We start from the raw sequence: 23276 nt of genomic DNA on the forward strand, positions 1-23276 counted from the left end.
GGGGTGCGGGGTCTTGAGCCGTGCTGGGGCAGGATGTGTTGAATGGCCACCATCTGCTGCTTCACCGCCGAGAACTTCGACGGTGTCGCCAAATAGGCCAACCTGGGAGGTGGGGCGTCAAGGAACCGCGCCTTGTCGGCCTCTCTCATCTCGATCAGATTGAGCCAAAGGTGGCGCTCCTGGACCAACAGGGTGGACATCATCTGCCCGAGAGACCACGCCATGACCTTCATCGCCCGGAGAGCGAGGTTGGTCGCCGAGCGCAGTTCCTGCATCAATCCCAGGTCAGAACTACCCTCGTGCAGCTCTTGTAGCGCCTTGGCTTGGTGAACTTGCAGGAGAGCCATGGCATGCAGGGCGGAGGTGGCTTGTCCAGCGGCACCATAGGCCTTAGCCGTCAGGGTCGACGTAAACCTACAGGCCCTGGACGGGAGCTTCGGGCACGGGGGAGCTGAAAGATCGGAATCGGGCAGTAAAAGGTGCCCCCCACGATCTTGTCAGCTCCTCATGCACTTCCGGGAAGAAAGGGACCTGGGCGGGGTGTGGCCGTGAGCAGCGCTCTGGGCCCAGGAACCAATCATAGAGCCGAGAGGGTTCAGGGGAGAGCAGAGGGTTCCACTCTAGCCCGATGCTCGCGGCTGCCCGGGAAAGCATGTCTGTCATCTCCGCATCGGCCTGAGACTGGGCGACCACACCCGAAGGAGGGAGCCCAGCCGAGGTCTCCACGTCAGAGTGGACGAGCCCGCTCTCCGTTGCTGCGCTCGATAACTCATCGTCTTCCCGGGATCCGAATAAGAGGTCGAACTCGCTGTGAGATGAGCCGGCGGACTCATCTGAGAGCCCGACCGGGGCAAGCAAGTGTGCTGGGGAATGGGAGGTCTGTGGGGGTTTACCCGGCGAAGATGCTCCCATTGAGGTCCCCAATTTCTTATGAATGCAAGCCGCGACCGCAACGTTGCGATGGTCATGTTCTCGCAATGAGGACAAGACCCATCCACGAACGATGTCTCCGCGTGGGCAGCGCCCAGACACATAAGACAGCGATCGTGGCTGTCAGAAGCGGAGAGATAACGACCGCAACCAGGAATGACACACAAACAGAAAGGCATCTTTAAAAAGACGTTTCCGTGTGTGCCGCTCTTTTAGAAACAAAATATACTCTTTTAGAATATACTCTTTTGCTCTGCCGAAGCACCCAGGGGCATTCTCTGCACTCCACGGGTGCAGAGGGGGAGAAGCCGCTGAAATGCACCATAAATCCAGCAGTTTTAGGTGAATAGTAAAGAGAACTGAGTTTGAATTGAATTCAGTGCACTGAATACAACCGCTCGGCTCCAAAGAGAAAATCTGAATGAGTGGTTGCATACCAGCTCCTTTTATACCTGTATGTCTGGGGGAGTGGCATGCAAATTCCACTCGCCAATTCCCATTGGCCTTTTTTCAAAAAGCAGAGGTGTTCGGGGCTCCCAAGAGTGACCCCTAGTGTCACTACATCGACACAACGTCGAGTGAGTGACAGATTACAATACCATAATACAGATTACAATACAATACAATATCATAGATAACAATACCATTACTAAAACTACAATTTTAAGTAAACTTGAAATAATAATAGTAAAAAAAAAAATAATAATAATAATAATAATAATAATAATAATAGTCTATAAATGCAAAACTATAATAACCTCGGTGTCAACATCGGACAGAAATTAACTTGGAATGGAGTTGGGGAGGGTGTTATAGAGAACAAAAAGAAAGTGTTAGCGATGGAGTGGGAACTTTATGAACCTCTTCTGCACTGAAATAAATTCCACTCTGTAAAAAGAGCAGGAACACTGAGCTGAGAACCTATTCTGGAAGTGTCAGTGTGACATGAAGATGAAGCCAAAGTCACACTGAACCCTGACAGAAGCAACAGCCTGCTCCTCTCTCATTCTCTCTCACACTTTTATCTTCCTCTTTCACATTCTGAAAAAGCGGGGGGAAGATTTCTTGAAATTACATCCTCCACCCCCTTACAATCCAATTTCCAATCTTTCCAGCCCCAAAGTCTCCTTGATGCTTTATCCCATTTCTCTTTATTCCAATTGTATGGAGTTGAGCTGAGAACAGGGTGACCCAAGCGAGAGCACTTCATCCTCTCCAAAACTGCCTCATTATCACCCCATCAGAAAAAGTGGCTGCACAAAGAAACAGTTTGCACTGCTGCCTATCACCATTAATCATAGTGCGAGACCAGTATTGCACCCTAGACTTTGCTCTCAGCACCTACATACTCACTTACTCACTCCATATAGACTGTTGTGCATCATCACCTCAGTTGAACTGAAAGCCATCTTAAATGTACAGTGCAGACAGCTAGAGTCAGGCAGACACATTACAGCATCTGAGAAAGTGCACTTATGATATATTTAACTCAGAATGCCTCTTTACCTTGTCTGACCCGGCTGAAATGGAGTGAAATGTTGCAGTGAAAACCTCTAGTGCTGAGCATTTAGAAACAGTAGAGTTTAACATACGACACCATCTCACTTTGTCTGATTGTACGATAGAAATGCTGTCTGCATTGAAAACTTACTTGAGATTTGAAATGCTTGATATTACAACTTGATATGACACTTGAACGCTTTCTGTCCAAAGCAACTGACAATACAGTAATGACATAAATTTTTTTTTTTTTTTGTCAAGAGTATTCTTGTTGACAAAGGAAAGCAGAGCAGAAAGAGAGAGAATTCCTTGTATTAAATTAAATTATATTTATACAGTAAAGGTGTGAGAAGAAAAAAAAAAGACGGTGGTAAAAAGACTTATCTTATTTCTACCTCTAACCACATAGTGCCAAATATTTGAACAGCTTTGTCTAACCTGAAGCCCCTTGCCCCTCTCCTAATTCCGCTAAGTGATAAATTCTCATTGACCTTTTGTCTAAGCAACATATACAGTATATGGCCTCAATATCATTGGATGCTTATCATGAATTTCTCAGGTTACAGATTCACACCTTTACTGTATAAATAGAATTTAATTTAATACAAGGAATTATCTCTCTTTCTGCTCTGCTTTCCTTTGTGAACAAGAATACTCTTGGCAAAAAAATATTTTGGATAAAGACAAAACCCATTTAGTCAGATTGATTTTCCTCAGTGCATCAACAATTATTACAATGCCTTTGGTTAAGTGCCTTGCTCAGAGGGAAAAGTGTGATGTTAGTATTAATAAGGTGACGTAATGTTCTCCCAGTAGTTGTAACGTGCCACCTATATTAGAAATACATGTTACTGCTTGCGTGTTTGACAAATAAAGCGGAACTTTTAAAACATAATGGTTATCTCCCAAAAAATAGGGCAGGAGGCAATCGGAAATTTCTAAAAGTTACAATGGTTGCTTTGCCTCTAGTAAACTTATATTTCCCCCAAATTAAAAATGATTGGGCTGAATGCTTTAACTTGATTTATGCAGTCAACACTGACATTTGTTAAAAAAAAAAAAACAAATCAAAAATGGGATTATTTGCTAGCCTTGCTGCCATGCTATAGAAACATTCCAAATTATGTAACTTTCTGGGTGTCACAATGTTAAGGAATGTGGGACACAGCAACTTGTGTTTTTGATAATAAAAATAAGTTCACATTATTAAAAAAAAAAAAAACTGTAACAAGTGGAATATTAATAATAATAATAATAAAGCATTGTTTGATAGAGTCAAGAAAGTTAAGACCACTGAGGTGAGACAGGTCAAAATCCCCATTCAAAGGTACTTTCCATGCTATAACAACTTTGCGGTAGATAATAGTTACCATTAGCTATTCAAACTATTAGCTAACATATCTAATAGTTCTCTTTCCAAAGAACATGGGATTTGTGCCTTTATAACTTCAAAATAATGGAACAATATAATCACATCAGTGCCTCATTGAGGTTTTGATTGAGGGGGTTCTCACCTGCTCAGGAAGCTGATGAAAGACATTCTGACCGGGTATCCGTAGCGGATCATGCGAACCATCTCCAGAACCCCAACATACTGGAGCTGAGACGACACGTGAAAGCTGTCAAACACATCAGGCTTGCTGATGCTATTGGGCCTCAGGCACTGAATAAAGTGGGGGGTGCACACTTGAAGCTTACTGGTGATCTCAGACAAAGTGTTCTGGAAAGAGAAACACAGGCAGGAAAAGACCGGTGAGGCTGTTGTTTACAAAATGTAACCAACAACTAGTCAAATCTTCCTTAAGATGGTGCCACACTAGCAGACTCCAAACAACTAAATTTTGGTCGAGGGTGTCACACTTCCAGACTGTTTTGCTGAGATCTCACCCTCTGCAGTCAGAGGTATGACACACTTGCCGATTAAGAATGGTGGAGGAGTGACAAACATACAAACTCACCACAACTCTCTCTGATTCCCTGTCACATGGAGCATGCCGAAATAACATGAGTACCGCGTGAGCATACACAATTGTAAAAGACTGTTTTAGCATGTGATTCATGGAGTAACTTTACCTTGTGATTGTGTGATTGTATCTATATTCCCTTGAGGCTTGCCATAGAACGTGTATGTCCACATGAAGCTTTCAGTGAGTAAAGAAATTACGTTCAATAAAAACAGACTGTTCTGGCTCTGCTTTCTGATTTCATTAGTCATTTATTTTAGGGAAAACAAACACAGGAAAAATGCTTGGTGACAGAATCACAATGGATTACAATCAGCATTTGTGATGATATGCAACTGAGTGCGATCACAGATGAAAACGATCAGATCAGCTAGACATCTTGTCAGTCTTCAGAAGAAGCTCATTGGTCACTTGAAGAGAATACAAGAGCCCACAGCAGCGACAGAACACGTTTTTCTGTCATTTTGGAGCTTTGTAACCCTCCGTCTGGCTGGTGAATATGTAAATAAGGCACACACCTGAAAACCACTGGAAAAATCAGCTAGTGTGGTGCTAGCTTTAATGACTTTGTTTGCTTCATTTTGATACTGTAATGAGGCATTCTCCTCTCACTATCTGTCACCCCTTTTGAGCAGGCACAGACAGAATCTGCAGACTTTAGCATTAGCGGCGCTTCTTTTGAGGGAAAATCCCGCTGAATGGATTTAAACTGAGTAGATTTACTCTGAATGGATTTAAACTGTGTAGTTGAGAGCACTACACATAAACTGGTAGCTGAAGGCATAAGTAAATTAGCCACAATTCTTTGGAGGGAATTTATCTGAATTTATTTGTTTGCAGTGTTGTTTATTTGTACACACTGTCTGCATTGTTTTAGCACCCGATTCACTAAAGCAATTATGCGAATCAGTTAATGTCACCAACGTGCCCAAACATTTTGTGCTGAACACAAATTGTACAACACAATTCCAAATTTTGCATACCAGATCTGAGAGTTCGGTTGCACAGGATGCAGCAGACTATGATCTGGCCTACTTTACTGGGACATTACAGTACCACTCCACCACTGTGATCCAGACATCTGAATCAGCTCTTTAAAGAGGCTATTCCACTGCACAGAACAGCTCTACTCAACTCAACTCTGCTCGCTTTTTGGGGGTTTTCCACTGTGGATAGTACCTGGTACCTGGTACTTTTTTTAGTACCACCTCGGTCGAGGTTCCAAGCGAGCCTAGCCGATACTAAATGTGATGTCAAAACCCTGCAGATCACTGATTGGTCAGAGAGAATCGTCACTACCAGCGTCACTGGATTTGCAACACGGGACATCAACCCGCTAGTTTTAAAGTTAGCAACAGCAACATCATTTGTTCACGCGACTTTCGAATTGTAAAAAGAAATGGCTGCACGCAAAACCACGCCGTGGTCAATAAACGAGGTGCAGATGTGAAATGAAAAAGTCTTTCAGGAAGTGTCTCATCTGTTGGCTGCACACGGCTACCACTGGACCTGCCAACAGTGTAGGGAAAAGTAAAAAAAAAACGTAAAAATGACTGCAGAACCATCAAGGACCACAACAGCCGGAGTGGTTCAAACGGAAGAAAGTGGAAGTGGTTTGACCAAATGGACGCTATCTATGGCAATAGACCGGTGAGCAATGGGAGGGAGAGTGCCCTGGACTCAGCGTTGTTGGAATCCACGATGGAGGATGGTACATTTTGTTATGTTAACTCTATATTCTGCTTGAAAGCATCACTTTATTTAGTTGACCAGTTACTGGAAAGCTTGCTTCTAAAACAACCAGGCAAAATCACCATGCAACAACTGCTTTATGCAGCACAATGTGCTAGTAGCTAACAGCTAGTGATCGTGTTATTGTTTATGGTCAGTAATGTTTGTGTCGCGTTTAAGATGATGTCACGGCAGTAGAGGCGGCACAACTATGACGATCAGCCTATAATCCCACCCACGTTGAGGAGCCACTACACTGCAGTGGAAAAGCAAGCTCAGAAAAGTAAAGCGAGCAGAGTCGAGTCGAGTCGAACTGTAACGTGCAGTGGAAAAGTGCCATAAAATGCAGAAAAAGTCTGGATAAATGCCTGGTTATTATGCTCTTTGCCATTATTTGATCATGATTTGATGACTTACTGCTGCCATGATCAATGCAAATTTACACAAACATCTCATTTTAATAAAACTCAGTTTACAACTTGCTTTTTATGGACGGTAATGGCACAACTTTAATTGCACTAAGAAAATAGTGCTGCATTTTGTGAATAAGGCACAATCTACAATTTGCAATGAAAGGAGGCATTTGCACTGTGTTTCAGAGTTTGCACAGAACAAAATGGCAATTACTTAATTTAAATACAGCACAGTGCTATTTCATTGCATTTGGCGTCTGGTTAAACTGCATAATGGGAGGTTAATAAATAAGACATGTTTTTGCTATGAAAAACTATGCACAAAAGTGACAACTGTTTATAGAAAAAAGGAGTTATATTTTGGTTTGTTCTCAGCCAAACTGATTAGATCACTTCAGAAGACATGGATTAAACCACTTGAGTCTTATGGATTACTTTTATGCTGCTTTTCGGACCTTTACAATTTTGATCACCATTCACATGCATTATACGGACCAACAGAGAGATATTCTTTTTTTTGTGTTCAGCAGAAGAAAGAAAGTCATACACATCTGGGATGGCATGAGGGTGAGTAAATGATGAGAGAATTTAAAGTTTTGGGTGAACTATTCCTTTAATAATCAAACAGAGGTATGAGTACAACTTTTTGCATGACGGTTATTTAAGTTCTGTGGAAAACTGCCGAGTAGATTTCGTGTGGACCTGCTCATGAGGCACAGACAGAAAAAAGCTGGCAGCAAAGTGATGATGTCATTGGCCCATTAGCCTCTGCTGTTTCAGTGCTGACTCAGTATGGCTGCCGATGAGCCTGCCATCGTCATGTGACTTTTCTCCTGATGCCAGAAGAGAGATGGGGAGAGGTGGTGTCGGGCCGTAACACACACAATCAGCCATTTAAAGGAAGAAACTAAAAAAGTTGCCAATTACGACTGTTCCATCTCTCCGTGAGGGTGAACGCTAACGAAAAACACATTAGACTAGATGTTATTTATTACGGTTGAAGGATTTCACTTCTCTTCTGTCATTCTCTCCTGGGAGCTATTTAGGCATGGATAAATAACACGTGTTTGTGTTTGTGTGTGTGAGTGTGCAGGGTGCACTGAATGCTCTTTATGATTTAATCTACCTCGTGCCCAGCACAGAGAGAACAGATTAGAGAGGAACACGGTGTGCTTTTCCCATAAACCCTTGCTCTACGCTTTCCATCTTCTGGTGCAAACACAGAAACAGGGTTTTGAAATCAGGTCATGTTGAGTTTGAATGTATGTGCATATACTGTATGTAACTGCATACCACTGCAATGAGGATGAGGTCATGATGAGAGTGACAGTGTGTCTGCATGCATGAAAGAATGTGACATTAATAGGTGAGTGTGTTTCAAAGGGCTATTTGCATTGGTAGAAAGTAGTGTGAGTGAGTTTTGAGTTGAGTTGAGTTCAGCTGGAACTGAAAATCAGTTCTTAAATGATTTTCATGACATTTGGGCTACGTTCACACAGCAGCAGAATACGGTTGTCAGACCTGTTTTGAGTGCTTAATTCTATAACTGAACTGACACCATCAAATTTTCAGGTCTCACAACCGCATTCTCTGCAAACCTGTGCTGTGTGAATGAAACCGTACTGGACAGCTAGTTGTTAGTTACATCATGTACAGTGAGAGACATGCTGCACTGTACACGCGTGTGTCTTGCCTGTTTCATGTGGGGTTTCTTAACTCAAGGAGACAGCGAAATGAGTTGTGTGTCATTCAGCCGCTGTCTTCCACCGGATGCTCACAGGCATGAGCCGCGTGACACAAAAGCTGCACTGCACGTGGTTAAAAAGCATTCAAAGCTGCTGTCGGTTAATTATGATCTGACGGATGAACTTGCACCTCGATTGGACTCATTTATTTAATAACATGGCGGCAATTGTGATAAGACATGCCGGTGTTATGGACGTCGCCATCTTTTAGTCACTGTCATTATGGTTACTGCTGTTAGAATACGGTTGTGACTTCAGTTGTCCGTTCATACAGACAGCATTCGAACTGCTACTGTAAGCTGTTGTATGAACAGGACATTTCAAGACTTACACCTGTAAGTAAATACAGTTTCCAATCCCAAACAGTGACTGTGTTAATTTAGCCTTGGTTCTGTTAAGGCTTGGTCACATCTACCTTAGCACACAATTTCACAGATGAAAAACAATCATTTCAGTGGGTATCCATAAAATGCAGGAATTTTCCAGTTCTAGTGGTGAAGAAATTTCCCTACACAAATTTCCCGTGGAGACCAAATTGGAATTCGCCCCGTTGACCAATAGGAGGTTGCTTGCAGAACGACTCTTGCAGTTTGATTTGCAATTAAATGACTCTTATGAACTGGTTCTTTTTAATGAATCAATTGTTATTGGTTTGTGTATTCAGTATTGTTAAATCAGTGTAATTGCTGACTGGTTGTTGTAGTTATGTGTAGTCCAAAGGTCCAGAGTCGGAACAGAGTTCCCTATCTGTCACTCACTCGACGCTGTGTCGATGTAGTGACACTAGGGGTCACTCTTGGGAGCCCGAGACACCTCTGGTCTTTGATAAAAGGCCAATGAAAATTGGCGAGTGGTACAGTATTTGCATGCCACTCCCCCGGACATACGGGTATAAAAGGAGCTGGTATGCAACCATTCATTCAGATTTTCTCTTCGGAGCCGAACTGTCATGCTCATTGAGCTGAATTCCCACGACTGTTCATTCGATCTGATTGCTGGATCTGACAGCGCATTTCAGCGGCTTCTCCCCCCTCTGCACTGGTGCACTGCAGAGAATGCCCCTGGGTGCTTCGGCAGAAATAAAAGAGTATATCTCTCTAAAAGAGTATATTTCCCTAAAAGAGCGGCACACATGGAACGTCTTTTTAAAGACGCGTCTTTTTAAAGATGTCTTTCCGATTGTGTGTTATTCCTGGTTGCGCTCGTTATCTCTCGCCTTCTGACGGTCACGATCACTGTCTTTCGTGTTTGGGCACTGCTCACGCGGAGACAGCGTTCGTGGATGGTCATGTACTCATTGCGAGGACATGTCCATGGCAATGATGCGGTCGCGGCTCGCCTTCATAAGAAAGCAAGCCACCCCAGAGGCTCCCCGCCTCGGTCCTTTTACCCACGGGTATGAGGCCAGCGCGGCTAGAACTGGGGGCGATTTGGGGACCCCAATGGGGCCGCCTCCGCCGGGTATCCCCCCGCGGACCTCCCATTCTCCAGCACACTCGTCTGCCCCGATCGGGCTTCCAGATGAGTCCGCCGGCTCGTCTCACGGCGAGTTCGACCTCTTATTCGGAGCCCACGAAAGTGATGAGCTCTCGAGCGCAGCATCGGAGAGCGGGCTTGTCCAGTCGGACGCGGAAGCCTCAGCTGGGCTCCTCCCTTCGGGGACGATTGCCCAGTCACAGGCTGACGCGGAGATGACGACATGCTTTCCCGGGCCGCCGCTCAAAGCCACGCCCGCCCCCGTTCCTTTCTTCCCGGAAGTGCATGAAGAGCTGACAAGGTCGTGGGAGGCACTTTTTTACTGTCCGGTCCCAATCTTTTCAGCTTCCCCGCCCTCACTACCCTCGATGGTGGGGCGGCCAAGGGCTATTCGGCAATCCCCCGGTGGATAAAGGTGCTCATGGTGCACCAATGCTCGCAGAGCGCCACCACCTGGTGCGGGTGCCCAAAGCCCCTGTCCAAGGCCTGTAGGTTTACGTCGTCTCTGAAGGCCAAGGCCTACGTTGCCGCTGGACAAGCCACCTCCCCCCTGCACGCCATGGCTCTCCTGCAAGCCGCCAAGGCACTGAAGGAACTGCACGAGGGTAGTTCTGCCCCGGGATTGATGCAGGAGCTGCGCTGACTTTTAAATCACTCTCCGAGCGACGGAGGTCACGGTCTCTCGGGCGGACAATGTCCACATTAGTGGTCCAGGAGCACCACCTTTGGCTCAACCTGGTCAAGATGGGTGAGGCCGACAGGACACGATTCCTTGCTGCCCCCATCTCCAAGGCTGGCCTATTCAGCGACACCGTCAAGGACTTTGCCCAGCAGTTCTAGACGGTGGAACAGTAGACGGAGGCTATCCGGCATATCCTGCCCCGGCGCCATTCAAGATCCCGCACCCCGTCTGCACGTTGCCAAGGGCGTCCCCCTGCGGTGACTGCACCGGTTCCACCGCAGCCCGCCCCTTTGGCCCGGCCCCGACATGGAGCCCACCGCAGGAAGCAGACGCCACCCGTCTCGCAGCCGCCCAGAACCTGTGAAAGGCTTCAAAGTGCCCTTGAGACGGGCGACCCAGGGATGACGAAACCCGCTGCTCTGGAGCTGGTAAGCAGACCTCTCCATCTTTTTGTTACCTTTGCATTTAATTGTGCTGCATGCCCAAGTGGCTGCAGTACTCAAGAGTTCAGCAAGAGCGGTTTCCTTGTTCCCTGGGTCACGTATCCGGTGTGCACGGCCATCATCACGACCACCGTCCACCACTCTATTTGGCAGGTTTGGCGCTCCAGCGGCGGTCTCCCGCCCCTGAGCGCCCAGCTGTGGCACAAATCCGCCCCCGATGTGACAGTCTCCATGGGTCACGAGGACAGGCCTCCTCCTCCCCCGTCCCAGGCTGTTCCGGGGGTGGTCACAAGGAGCCAGGTAAGTGCTTCAATGTCCCTACACTCAGCATGGCCACGACATGGTGTGGCACCTCGAGCTCCGCCCCACCGCGAGGCCCCACCTGCCCGTATGTCTGATGACGTTGTCCCTTTGGTCCCCCTTGCGTGGAACTTGGGCTTGCGCTTTCCAATCCGTTGCGATGGCTGGTCTGGACCGTCCGACTCGGCTACGTGATTCAGTTCACCAGGCATCCGCCCAGGTTCAGCGGTGTCCACTTCACCTTGGTGAAGGACGAAAACACTGCTACCTTGTGCGGAGATCGCTACCCTCCTACGGAAGGACGCGATAGAACCTGTCCCTCCGGCCAAGATGAAGAAGGGGTTTTACAGCCCCTACTTCATCGTACCGAAAAAAGGCGGTGGGTTGCGGCCAATCTTGGACCTGCGAGTACTGAACCGGGCTTTACACAGACTCCCGTTCAAGATGCGGACGCAAACACGCATTCTGGTGAGCGTCCGGCATCAAGATTGGTTCGCGGCGGTAGACCTGAAGGACGCATACTTCCACGTCTTGATCCTTCCTCGACACAGGCCCTTCCTACAGTTTGCATTCGAGGACCAGGCATATCAGTACAAGGTCCTCCCTTTCGGCCTGTCCCTGTCTCCTCGCATCTTCATGAAGGTCGCAAAGGCAGCCCTTGCCCTGCTAAGGGAGGTGGGCATTCGCATTCTCAACTATCTTGATGACTGGCTAATCTTAGCTTACTCTCGGGACATGTTGTGCGCACACAGGTACTTGGTGCTCTCACACCTCAGCCGACTAGGGCTTTGGGTCAACTGGGAAAAGAGCAAGCTCCTCCGGTTCAGAGCATCTCTTTTCTCGGTTTGGAGTTGGACTCAGTCTCTTTGACAGCGTGCCTCACGAACGAGCGCGCCCAGTCGGTGTTGGTCTGTTTGAAGGCGTTCAAATAGAAAACAGTGGTTCCACTGAAACTTTTTTAGAGGCTCCTGGGGCATATGGCATCCTCAGCAATGACCACCCCACTCGGGTTGATGCATATGAGACCGCTTCAGCACTGGCTTCAGACTCGAGTCCCGAGATGGGAATGGCGCCGCGGGACACATCGCGTGGTCATCACACCAGTCTGTCACCATCTTTTCAGCCCTTGGACCGACCTCTCGTTTCTACGGGAAGATGTTCCCCTAGAACTGGTCTCCAGGCGCGTCATGGTCATGACGGATGCCTCCAAAACGGGCTGGGGTGCTGTTTGCAACAGGCACGCAGCCGCCGGCTTGTGGACGGGCCTGTGACTGCATTGGCACATCAACTGCCTCGAGTTGTTGGCAATTCTGCTCGCCCTGCAGAGGTTTTGGCCGTTGATCCAGGGCAAGTGTTAGTTCAGACAGACAACACAGCAACGGTAGCATATGTCAACCGCCAAGGCGGTCTGCGCTCTCTCCAAGCAGAGGATCGCCCACTGGCTCATTGACGCCATAACTATGGCATATCACGCCCAGGACATGCCGCCCCCAGTAGGGCTACGAGCCCTGTCTACCAGAGGTGTAGTGGCCTCCTGGGCCCTGGCCAGGGGTGCCTCTCTAACAGACATTTGCAGGGCAGCAGGCTGGGCAACACCCAACAGCCTTGCAAGGTTCTACAACATCCGGGTGGAACCGGTTTCATCCCAGGTAGTGGCACGCAATACAAGCGGATAAGCCCGGGATAGCCGGCCGGGTGTATCGCTTGTACATAGCGCCTTCCACCTCCTTTTGAGCTGAAAATGTGCGCCATTAATTCCCAGTAGTGTTCACAAGTTTTGTTCCCTGGTTGACTTCCTCCGAGCCCTGTGGCAGTCGAGTTTTCTGAGAGACTCGCTGCTGGCCCAGTACACGTGCTAACTAAGAGCACTGTTCTGGGGTAGGTGCTCCGCATGTGGCGGTTCCCTGTAATGCTAACCCCATGCAATATATATCTTCTGCTAATTCGTTTCCCTGTTGGCAAACTGCGTCTTCCTTGGGCAGAGCCCCTCTGCCCCAGTCTCCATGTTTGTAGTAACTCCTCCCCCATTGGGTAGGATCTACCTTGAAGACTCTCCACATGGTCGGAAAGACCATGTGACGTATTCTTCCACTTAAATATCCCCCCCTGGGTGAGGTGTGGTCTCTGCGGTGTCTTCCCCTTGGGAGGGACACCCCCCGACTAGTCCTGGTGGCCCAGTCGGATAATCCCCCTTCTTTTTTAGGGAGTGGAAAAAGAGAAGGGGAAAAGAGGTCACAATTGGGTTAAGCCTGTGTCTATCTCTTCAGTAGTCGACTTGTCCCGAAAGGGCCATTCAACACTCATAACTATGTTGGGGGAGGTTACGTGTCGACCTGGTGTGCTGGCTATGAGGCACACAGTAGTCTGCCCACCACACACCACCAGTTCACGTAACACAGTTCAGCCAATTGTGGCGTTTCGTATAGGGACCTCTAGTGTCACTACATCGACACAACGTCGAGTGAGTGACAGATAGGGAACGTCATGGTTACATGTGTAACCTCCGTTCCCTGATGGAGGGAATGAGACATTGTGTCCCTCCTGCCACAATGCTGAACTACCCGCTGAAATGGCCAGACCTTATATCGGCTCCTCAGCATAAAATCTGAATGAGTGGTTGCATACCAGCTCCTTTTATACCTGTATGTCCAGGGGAGTGGCATGCAAATACCACTCGCCAATTTCATTGGCCTTTTATCAAAGACCAGAGGTGTCTTGGGCTCCCAAGAGTGATCCCTAGTGTCACTACATCGACACAACGTCTCGTTCCCTCCATCAGGGAACGGAGGTTACACAAGTAACCATGAGGTTTTGTCTTGATGATTGGTACTTTTAAGCAATAGTTCACACAAAAAAAGAAAAAGATGTCATCATTTACTCACCATCATGGAGTTCCAACCCTGTCTAACTATATAAATAAATAATAATAATAATAATAATAATAATAATAATAATATAAAAAGAAAAAAGAAGAAGAGGAAGGCAAAGACGACGAAGAAGAACAAACATTATAATGTTAGCAAAAACTGTGTTGTTCAGCATATACTGTATGTAGGACCAATTTGCTTCCACAAAGGTACTTCAATAATTGTTTTTGAAATAATTAAGGAACCAGAGTCTCATTTGTTAAACTCCATATGATTCCCATCCCTAGAGATCAGATAATTGATGGTGTGTTTAAGACATCAATGAGCAGTTCTCTAAAATGGTAACAGTGAGACTCTTCTTCTGAGTTCATTCTTCATTCATAAAGGATCCACTAGTATCCAAAAAAAAAAAAAAAAAAAAAAAAAAAACACACTAATTCTTCCACCCACCCTAATCACCAAAACATCTGCAGGCCAAACTACAGTATTTGCTGCCTTCTTCTAAGGCCTGGTAATAAAATCAGGGACACATTTTAAGATGTCTTCCAGTTCTATAATGGCATTTCTATAATTTAAAGATTTTAGTGTTCCTGTGGTGTGAACTTCCAAGTACTGTTTAAGATCAAATGATGCCGGAGAGCAGCAAATTAAACCCAAGGAGTCTGATGGCATTAGAGCATCTGGATGGGTCAGATCAGGTCAGATTTTGGATCTGCAGTGGTTGTAATGTGTCTGTAGACTCACCCTGAGCTGTACGGCCACAGTAACCGGTCCACAGCGCTCCAGTCTCTGCAGAAACGACGTTGCTCCCTTCTTCTTTAGGAGCTGCAAAATAAATAAAAAAATGGACACTGTAAGGCATTGCTGAATGAGGTGTTACATATTTTAAGATGTCTTTCCCTACTGATGTTGTACATGCTCAGATGAGAAAGAGGGTTGACACACAGTGGCTAAAGTGTCCAAACGTAAAAAAAAGTAGAGAGGACAAATGAGGAGATGTGCTGTAGATGTGGCTATTCATATCTTTATGGCCTTTAAAGATGATGTTGCCATGGCAACCTAGTTGTAAGTGAGCTATGAATGAATCATGAAAGTGCAAACAAATACAAAACACATTAACAATATGTGTGATATTTTACCTGCACACTGTTTTCTGTATCTGGCCACACTATTTCTGTTTCTGTTCTCAATTGATCATAATACAAAACAGAAGAGGTCCTTACTGATAATCTTGATACAGTATGTCCTGTACTTGTGGTTTGAATCATTGCCATGTCATTCGGGGAAATTGATTGAGATAGCTTAATGGATCCGATTCACTAACACAAAGGCGGCACATTTTATTTCAACTAAAGGAAATGAAAAGTTACTGTAATTGAACTTCTGCTATATCATCATTGTGCCCTTTAGTCCTAGAGGGGGACTATTCTGGGAAATAAAGCACTGTAAGTCACTCTGGATTACAGTGACGACTAAATAGCCAGTAACAAATCATGATACTCCTAATCTTTCATTGTGTTACTATGGTACAAAAAAAAAATGGTGTTACCACAGAAAATTTCCGAAAATAAAATAAAAAAATAATATATTTAATATAACAAAAAACGTGGCATTATTATGTTAACATGTCCAAACAACGTTGTGCCGAAAAAGTACTACAGTATTACCCATTGGAACTGTAGATGTTGGCTTGTTCACCCGAAGAGTTTTAGGGTAACCATCTTTATCCTGTAATATTACTTTTCAATACTGTTGGTGTCAATAAAATAAACATGTCTCCCCAAGTGTCACATTAAAGCAAGTAAATGTTATGTACAGTATAACTGTTTTAAAATTGAAATAATAATAATAATCTGTATACTGTAATTGATATTATGTTTTTCTTTAGTTAAACAGCTGTTCTATTGAAAAGAATAATAAAAAAAAAAAAAAAATAATAATCTGACACGGCTTAAGGCGGGTGCACACTGTACGATTTTGGCCACGATTCTGCCGTCTGAGACAAATTTAGGGAATCCTAAAGGATTTCTCTCGTCGCAGGGCAAAATCAGCAATCTTACAACGTTCAGTGTGACATGTTCACAGACTGCCAGTTAATAGTCTTTGCGATGATCTTCAGCCTCCGATGAAGTTTGGGCAGTGTCTGAAATTTAGCATCGTAGCCGTATAGTGTGGCTGCTATTACGACGGCAAGATGAGATATTCCGCTCCTCTCTCGCACCCAAAAGAAACCTGCCCCACGTTTGCACCATAGCAACATTTGTGCCCAGTTATCACTCTACTCAAGCACTTTCAATGTTTTCTCTTCTTTTCATTTTATATAAAAATTTAATAAATAAATAAGCAGAAAATACTTGGAGAAAAGTGTGACACATCAGCAATATGAAAGCATTATTCTCTGAATTAAATAAATATAGAGCTTAGGCTACAAAATGAAAATAAATGAATGATTGCATTTTCTCTTTTTTTTTCTTTACATTAATCATTGCATTTTCTTTATAACTTTATTTTAATTACTATTTTACTTTTAATAAATTTACTTTAAACATCTGTAAACTTCTTTAGTTAAGATTTACAACACTCCAATTTTATTTATAAATAAAAAAAAACAATAAAATAAAATAGAAAGATTGAACTGTTTATACTGGTAAGTATTTATGGGACGTTTTAATCCAAATCAGCAAATACAGTTGGATAAAATTATAGAAATCTATGTCATGTTTATGCATCATCCATAGGGAATTTGCAAGTGTGATGTACTATCAGCCTATATGAATTTTCAAAATTTTGCATGGCCTATAGGTTACTAATCTAAAAGAGGAGAAAGATGTACTATAACCCACCTTTTTTGTTTTCTCCAATGTGAACAGAGAAGTTTTATTTTTATTTATTACAAATAAAAAGTCTTTTTATTTCCACAATGAATATTTGCTTGTGGTAGCTCATTATTACTGTAGGCTACCTCCCGCACTCACGTTCATTCTCAACATCTGTAATTTTCTGTATTTGTCTTATTATAGGGCCTATTTGACAAAATCCATCTTTCTTGTAAATATTAGTCTATGCTTGTGATGGGGTGATATTGGAGCAATGGAAATGCTGATGTCCTGACTTTCAGAGAGAGAAAAAAAATGCTCCTCCGTGGTGGGCAAATTTTGCCGTTTCGCTTTTATTCCGCAACACTCCCGTAACGTGAGTCACGTTCACTGATTGGGAAGATTGGGACCACAGTTGGCTACGATGTGTATCGTACAGTCTGACATAATGTCGCTCAGTGTGCCATGGCGATATCAATGCATTCATATCGTACAGTCTGACAAGCAACAATCTTAAAGGACTATTATAAATCGTACAGTGTGCACCCGCCTTTAAAAATGAAGAAGAAAAAAAAAAAAAAAAGATTACATTTCACAGAGAAATCCTGTTTTAAATCAAAATCTCTTTGGGGTGCCTGATTCCCAGAAAATAATTACATTCCATTCACCACCATCAGCACACCAAATCTCCCCATTTTCAGGACACACAATCAAAAGGAAAGTACCCAAATAAAATTAAATCTGCAACAACTTTCATCCAACTTCTCTCATCAAAGGTCAAACCAAACCGACTAAACCACTTATTTGTGTTTTTCTCTGTCAAACCGCACTAGGATGTCATAATGTTACTTCATATTACTGTCCCAGTCACTCTGGCAAACCATAGCGCTTATGTAAGTGTAGAAATGTAGGCCTGATGCTTATGATTTGAGTAACCAGGGGTGCCAACAGCTCATGTTCTGTGTGGCTTACATAAGACTGAGCCAGTTACACACAGCACACACACATACACACACCGCAGCCCTGACCTGAATACAGACAGAGGAGGAAGAGAGATGACAAATAAGATACAAAGAAAGAGACACTGACGAAGGAAATATCAAGCAGAAAGGTTTATGAAATTCAATGTTGACTGTTATTGATGCAGCATTTAAGATGGAATCTCATTCTTGAAAACTGGCCAAAAATATGTCCTGGTAATAATTCACCTCAAAATCAAAAGAAAGAAATATTAAATGGTACTTTTCTATTTAAGAACCATTAAGGGATAGGGATAGTTCACCCCAAAATGAAAATTCTCTTATCATTTACTCACCCTCATTCCATCTCAGACATGTATTACTTTCTTTCTTCTGCAGAACACAAACAAAGATTTTTAGAAGAATATCTCAGCTCTGTAGATACAATGCAAGTGAACGGGTGCCAACTTTTTGAAGCTCCAAAATCCACATAAGGGCAACATAAAAGTACTCCAGACGACTATGGTGGTTAAATCCATATCTTTTGAAGCAATATGATAGATGTGAGTGAGAAACAAAATCAATATTTAAGTCCTTTTCCCTTCACTTTCACTATCTACTTCTGTTTTTGGCGATTCGTGCATATCGCCCCCTACTGAGCAGTAGTTAAATATTACTTAAATATTGATCTGTTTCTCACCCACACCTATCATATTGTGTCTGAAGGCACGATATGAGTCATAATAATTACTTCAAAATTAAAAATTTTGGCACCAATTCACTTGCATTGTATGGACCTACAGAGCTGAGATATTCTTCAAAAATCTTCATTTGTGTTCTACAGAAGAAAGAAAGTCATACACATCTGGGATTCCAGGAGGGTGAGTAAATCATGAGAGAATTTTCATTTTTGGATGAACTATACCTTTAAGATATTTAGCATTGTAACATTATTTCCATAACAAGTACCACATTTTCTCGTCTTTTTGTAATGTCTTTATACTGATTTAAATAATAATACAAAATGATTCCAGTATTTTTTTTTAAGTACTGCACTACAGTAATGACAATCTAATGACAATCAACATTGAGAATAATGGAAATAATAAATCAAACTCAAAAGTAGCATGGCCAGTAGCATTACAGTGATGAAAATTTGGGGATAAAATGTGCTTATAATGTCACAATGCAAAAAATGGTCATAAAAATATGTTTCTTTGCGCAAAATATATTTAGCTGAAATGTGGCCTGGACATGTTTTCACGAGATTCACCCTAGAAGTCTGCTCAGAACTAATGGCGGTGTTTTGCTTCAGACAACTATTTATGTGTGGTGCGTGATGCGCTTGGTTAAAGTCCTGTGTTTTCTCTGAATGGGACAGCTAGCTGTAGAGAGCGGATCAATGGAGAGAATGTATTTGGGGTAACAGTGTTTTTTTTAGGTCACTTCCCAGCGCAAGCTCAATAAGCTAAAAATACTACAGCTCATTTTGATTTGGCCTGTCTGATCATAGACTGCCACTGGCTTGTTTGTAGCCGAGTTGTGTGGTGTATGCTCGCTATCGTAACATCTACGTCACTGAGAACGAAGGGAAACACACGTATACACATGACGCAGACATCCACAACAGCACATAGAGTACACAAAATTATACAGCCTGAAAGCTTATTCTTACCAAATCTGATGTGTAAATATTTTTTTCAGCAGAACAAATCACACCGAATCCAATGTCGAATTTCTAGCATTCTCTAGAAAAGGTTTAGAGGTATTGTTTTTCTTCATGCTATACATTTATGAGTGCACCGCTCAAATGGTCGCCGATCTAAATCGGCAGACCTTTTTCTTAAATCTGTGATCGGCAATCATGCCTAGATTCAGGGCTGATCTTTTTTTTTAGTTATTTATTTATTGCTGCATGCACAAAATCCCACATACACTTCTACTCTAACGAATGAGCATTTGCTCAGCCCTTAAAGCATGACCCTGCGGCCACTGGAGGGTGAGTTATAGGCAAATAACTAAGCATTTGCAAATTTACACTTTCAGTGTTTCAATATAATTTATATTATATTATATATATATATATATATATATATATATATATATATATATATATATATATATACATACACACACACACACACACACACACTGGCAGCCAAAAGTTTGGAATAATGTACATGTAACAGGTGTAAATATGTCCTGTGTTTTATATATGTTTCATGTATAGAATTACACAAAATGTTCATTTGTATGCCTGATGTGTCTGGTTGTATATGTGTGTGTCTTCCCCTTTAATTTTCTGTCTGCAATGTACCTGTCATTTTAATTTCCTGTTTATGGCTCCTCCTCTTCCCTTTTGGCATGTACCTGCATGGGAGAGGTAGGTGTATTTTGAGCTCCTCTAAATCTAATTTTATCTTGGTTTTAAAAATAATTTTTATACATATGTTTTTCTTTTATGTATATAATGTTATTTTACTGATTTGGTTGATTATTTGTATGTTTTTATTTGTACTGGGGGGTTATTTTGGGATTTCTCTTTTGTCATTGGAGCTGAGCACATGGTGATTGCATTGCAGATTTATTTTACAGATTGTGGAGGGTGAGCACACAGTTTACAGACTGTTTTTATTTCTTTCTCTCATCAGGTATGTTGTTTGTTTGTTTTATTATTATTATTACTGTGTCTTGTACTTTCTTTTCTCTGCCCTTTTGGCATGTGCCTGCATGAGAGAGATTGTGGAGGGTGAGCACACAGTTTACAGACTGTTTTGTATTTCTTTCTCTCATCAGAAAGTAAATGTTGAGCTGATTCTCCCATCGCTGCCTGCTGTCCGATTATTTCCACAAAACCATAACAACACAGACTACACCGGTCACACTTGGTGCCGTGATCATTTTGGATCATCAGATCAGCGCTTCACCGATCGCTGGGATTGCGTGTTTGCTCGCCTGGTTGTCTCCTGGTTCTCTTCTCCATCTGGTTTGCCGCAGCTTCGCACGTGTTGGACACTGTGATCGTGCATACGGAGGGTGTGCGTGTGGGATGGATCGCTGCTTAATGTTTGGAGTAGGACATCGTGGAACTGTAGACAATATCAGCGATTTCCTCATTTACTTTTTTTTAAATAATTTTTCTCTCATCCGGTTCTCGTGCATCATAGGTGTACTTTAAATGAGAGACTTTGCGAGATGCACCGTGTACCACCTAGGAGTGACAAAGCTTCGGTAACCAAATATTATGGTATCGATTTTTCAGTCTAGTACATACTAAATGACTGCTGGTGCATTTTTCTGGACGAAAAGTGAGAAGCTCTGCCTACTGACTGAGTTAAAATGAGGTAATACTGTGCATTCGCCGAGGGAGAGTGTTTCAACTTTCATTCACTTTATGTTTAAATGCAGATACTGCACTATTTGGAGTTTATTTGATTTCATATATTTCATTGCATATTCTGTGAAGTATACCTGAACATTTGTCATTTGTTAAGGGTTTTAGTGTCTGGGGCTATTTAATCTTTAGTAGTTTTTACATGTTTTATGTGTTTTCAATTTACATTTCAGACATGTTTGAGGATACTGTTAGCCAAGACACTTTTAGCCCTGTGAAACTAATGTTGCATTTCCATTGGGTAGAGGTTGTGGGGTAGCAACCTATCACAATGAGAGGGTATCCGAAATTACAGCTTGTTGTCATGGGAGGGGGATGCTGCGGATTCCGTAATTGGCGCTTCAGTGGGTCCAGCGGCTAGCTCCACCCCAGTCACACGCCCAGATACTGAGCATGCGATTAGTCCTGAGTCTTTAGGGGACATTATATCAGATCTAGCTCAGAAAACCAGGGAGAGTATTTCAGCTAGCTTTAACCTTGCACACCAGCTCAGCCATGTGCAGCCTATTCCAACTTGCCAGTCTCAGCACGCTAGTGAATGCATTAATGCGCCCAAGCTGGAGGTGATAGTGCAGCAAGATGCAACACATCTGCCGTTTTACAGGGGCGACAAGAATGATTCATTTATCATGCATGAGTGGGAATATATGATGTGCAGTTATCTGAATAGGTTGAAATGCAAATTGCAATCTGATGTCTCTGGTCTTATTATGAGCAGATTGGCTGGCAAAGCGAGAGATGTGGTCAAAGAGTCATTATGCAGCTGCCCTGAGCTGAGCACCACAGAACTGCCTAGTGCAGTGTTTGACATACTGAAACGCAATTTCAGTGAGCTGGCGTACTCGAACATGCCCATGGCTGATTTTTATAATACTGTCCCGAGAGTAGATGAGAGTCTGATGGATTACTGGATATGACTTAACAAGGCCATAGATGTTGCTGACGAGTGCTTGCGCAGGCGTAATAGGAGTGTTGAAGATCCCGTTGCTGAAGCTGTCATGATGTTTATTTCACATTGCCCAGACCTCAGTCTTGCTATGTCTTTTCAGTTTAAGCCAGCTGAGAACTGGAACACTGCTGAGGTCCAGGAGCGGTTAGATAGTCATCACAGGGATCTAAAGAGAGTCTCTTTAAGAGTTCAGCACTCAACTTCTGTGTCAGTTTGCAATAAGAGCACTGTTACGGTAAGCCCAGAGTCTGTATCCAGTTCTCCTCAGCCACCTGTTTCTGTGCCAGTCCAGTCACCACCCACCGTGAGTCATCTTAATCCCAACACAGTAGCATTCTCTCCAGAGGCCGGTATTAAAAATATGGTTGGCATGATGGATAAGGTCCTGTCATTGTGTACTGCTTCACTAAGTTCACCCAATAGTGTTCATGCAGGCAAAACCGCAGACTTTAGAACTGGCCCTGTCTCAGCACGTAGGGTCTGTAGACCGAGAAAACATACTACATACACACATTTCTAGACATCAGAGGCTGTGTCGTCACTGTCTCAGTCCAGGTCACTTTAAGATTGATTGTCCAAAAGCAGTGTGCCCTGAAGCTCACTCAGACAATGTTCAGTTAAACTGAAGAGCCCATGTGGTGAGAGGGGTAGCATGGGCAGCATTGAAAATACCCTCAAAGAAGAGACGGATGTGCAAACCATTTTCGTAAACAGTTGCAAGTTATCACCAGAAAAAAAAAACTGTGCTATTTGTGGGGTCTCAGAGAATTGATGGGGCAAGTGAGTTGTTTTATGCTCCTGTGACTGTTGGTGACTGCTGCACATTGAAGGGATTATTGGATTCTGGTAGTATGTCCTGCACACTTAGTAGTGAGTACAATCTGAAAGCTGAAGGCCTTCTTCCACATCCTCAAGCAATCCCCAGTGATGTAGTGCTAGTTGGTTGTGGTGGCCTTACAGGTTTCTGAGATTTGGAAAAGGAAATTGGCAGATCTTATTGTGTCATATCAAGATGTTTTCTCCAAGGATAAATTGGATTGTGAAAATCAAAGTCTATGGATTTAAGTTTGTCGTTCCAACACTAGTAGTGCCTGGTCAGAGGGATGA

At 43.6% G+C, this 23276-nt stretch overlaps 1 protein-coding gene across 1 annotated transcript in view; it reads right to left on the bottom strand.

Moving 5' to 3' along the window:
* LOC127448609 (unconventional myosin-XVI-like) overlaps positions 1 to 23276 on the bottom strand; it is a 311203-nt gene that overhangs the window by 56286 nt on the left and 231641 nt on the right. The window contains exons 26-27 of the mRNA XM_051711276.1: positions 14796 to 14876; positions 3945 to 4150 (exon numbers count right to left, since the gene is read on the bottom strand). Of these exons, the coding sequence (XP_051567236.1) occupies positions 3945 to 4150; positions 14796 to 14876 (287 nt within the window). The remainder of the gene's footprint in view (positions 1 to 3944; positions 4151 to 14795; positions 14877 to 23276) is intronic.

This window comes from Myxocyprinus asiaticus, chromosome 11, assembly GCF_019703515.2.
Source record: "Myxocyprinus asiaticus isolate MX2 ecotype Aquarium Trade chromosome 11, UBuf_Myxa_2, whole genome shotgun sequence".
Classification (NCBI taxonomy): domain Eukaryota; kingdom Metazoa; phylum Chordata; class Actinopteri; order Cypriniformes; family Catostomidae; genus Myxocyprinus; species Myxocyprinus asiaticus.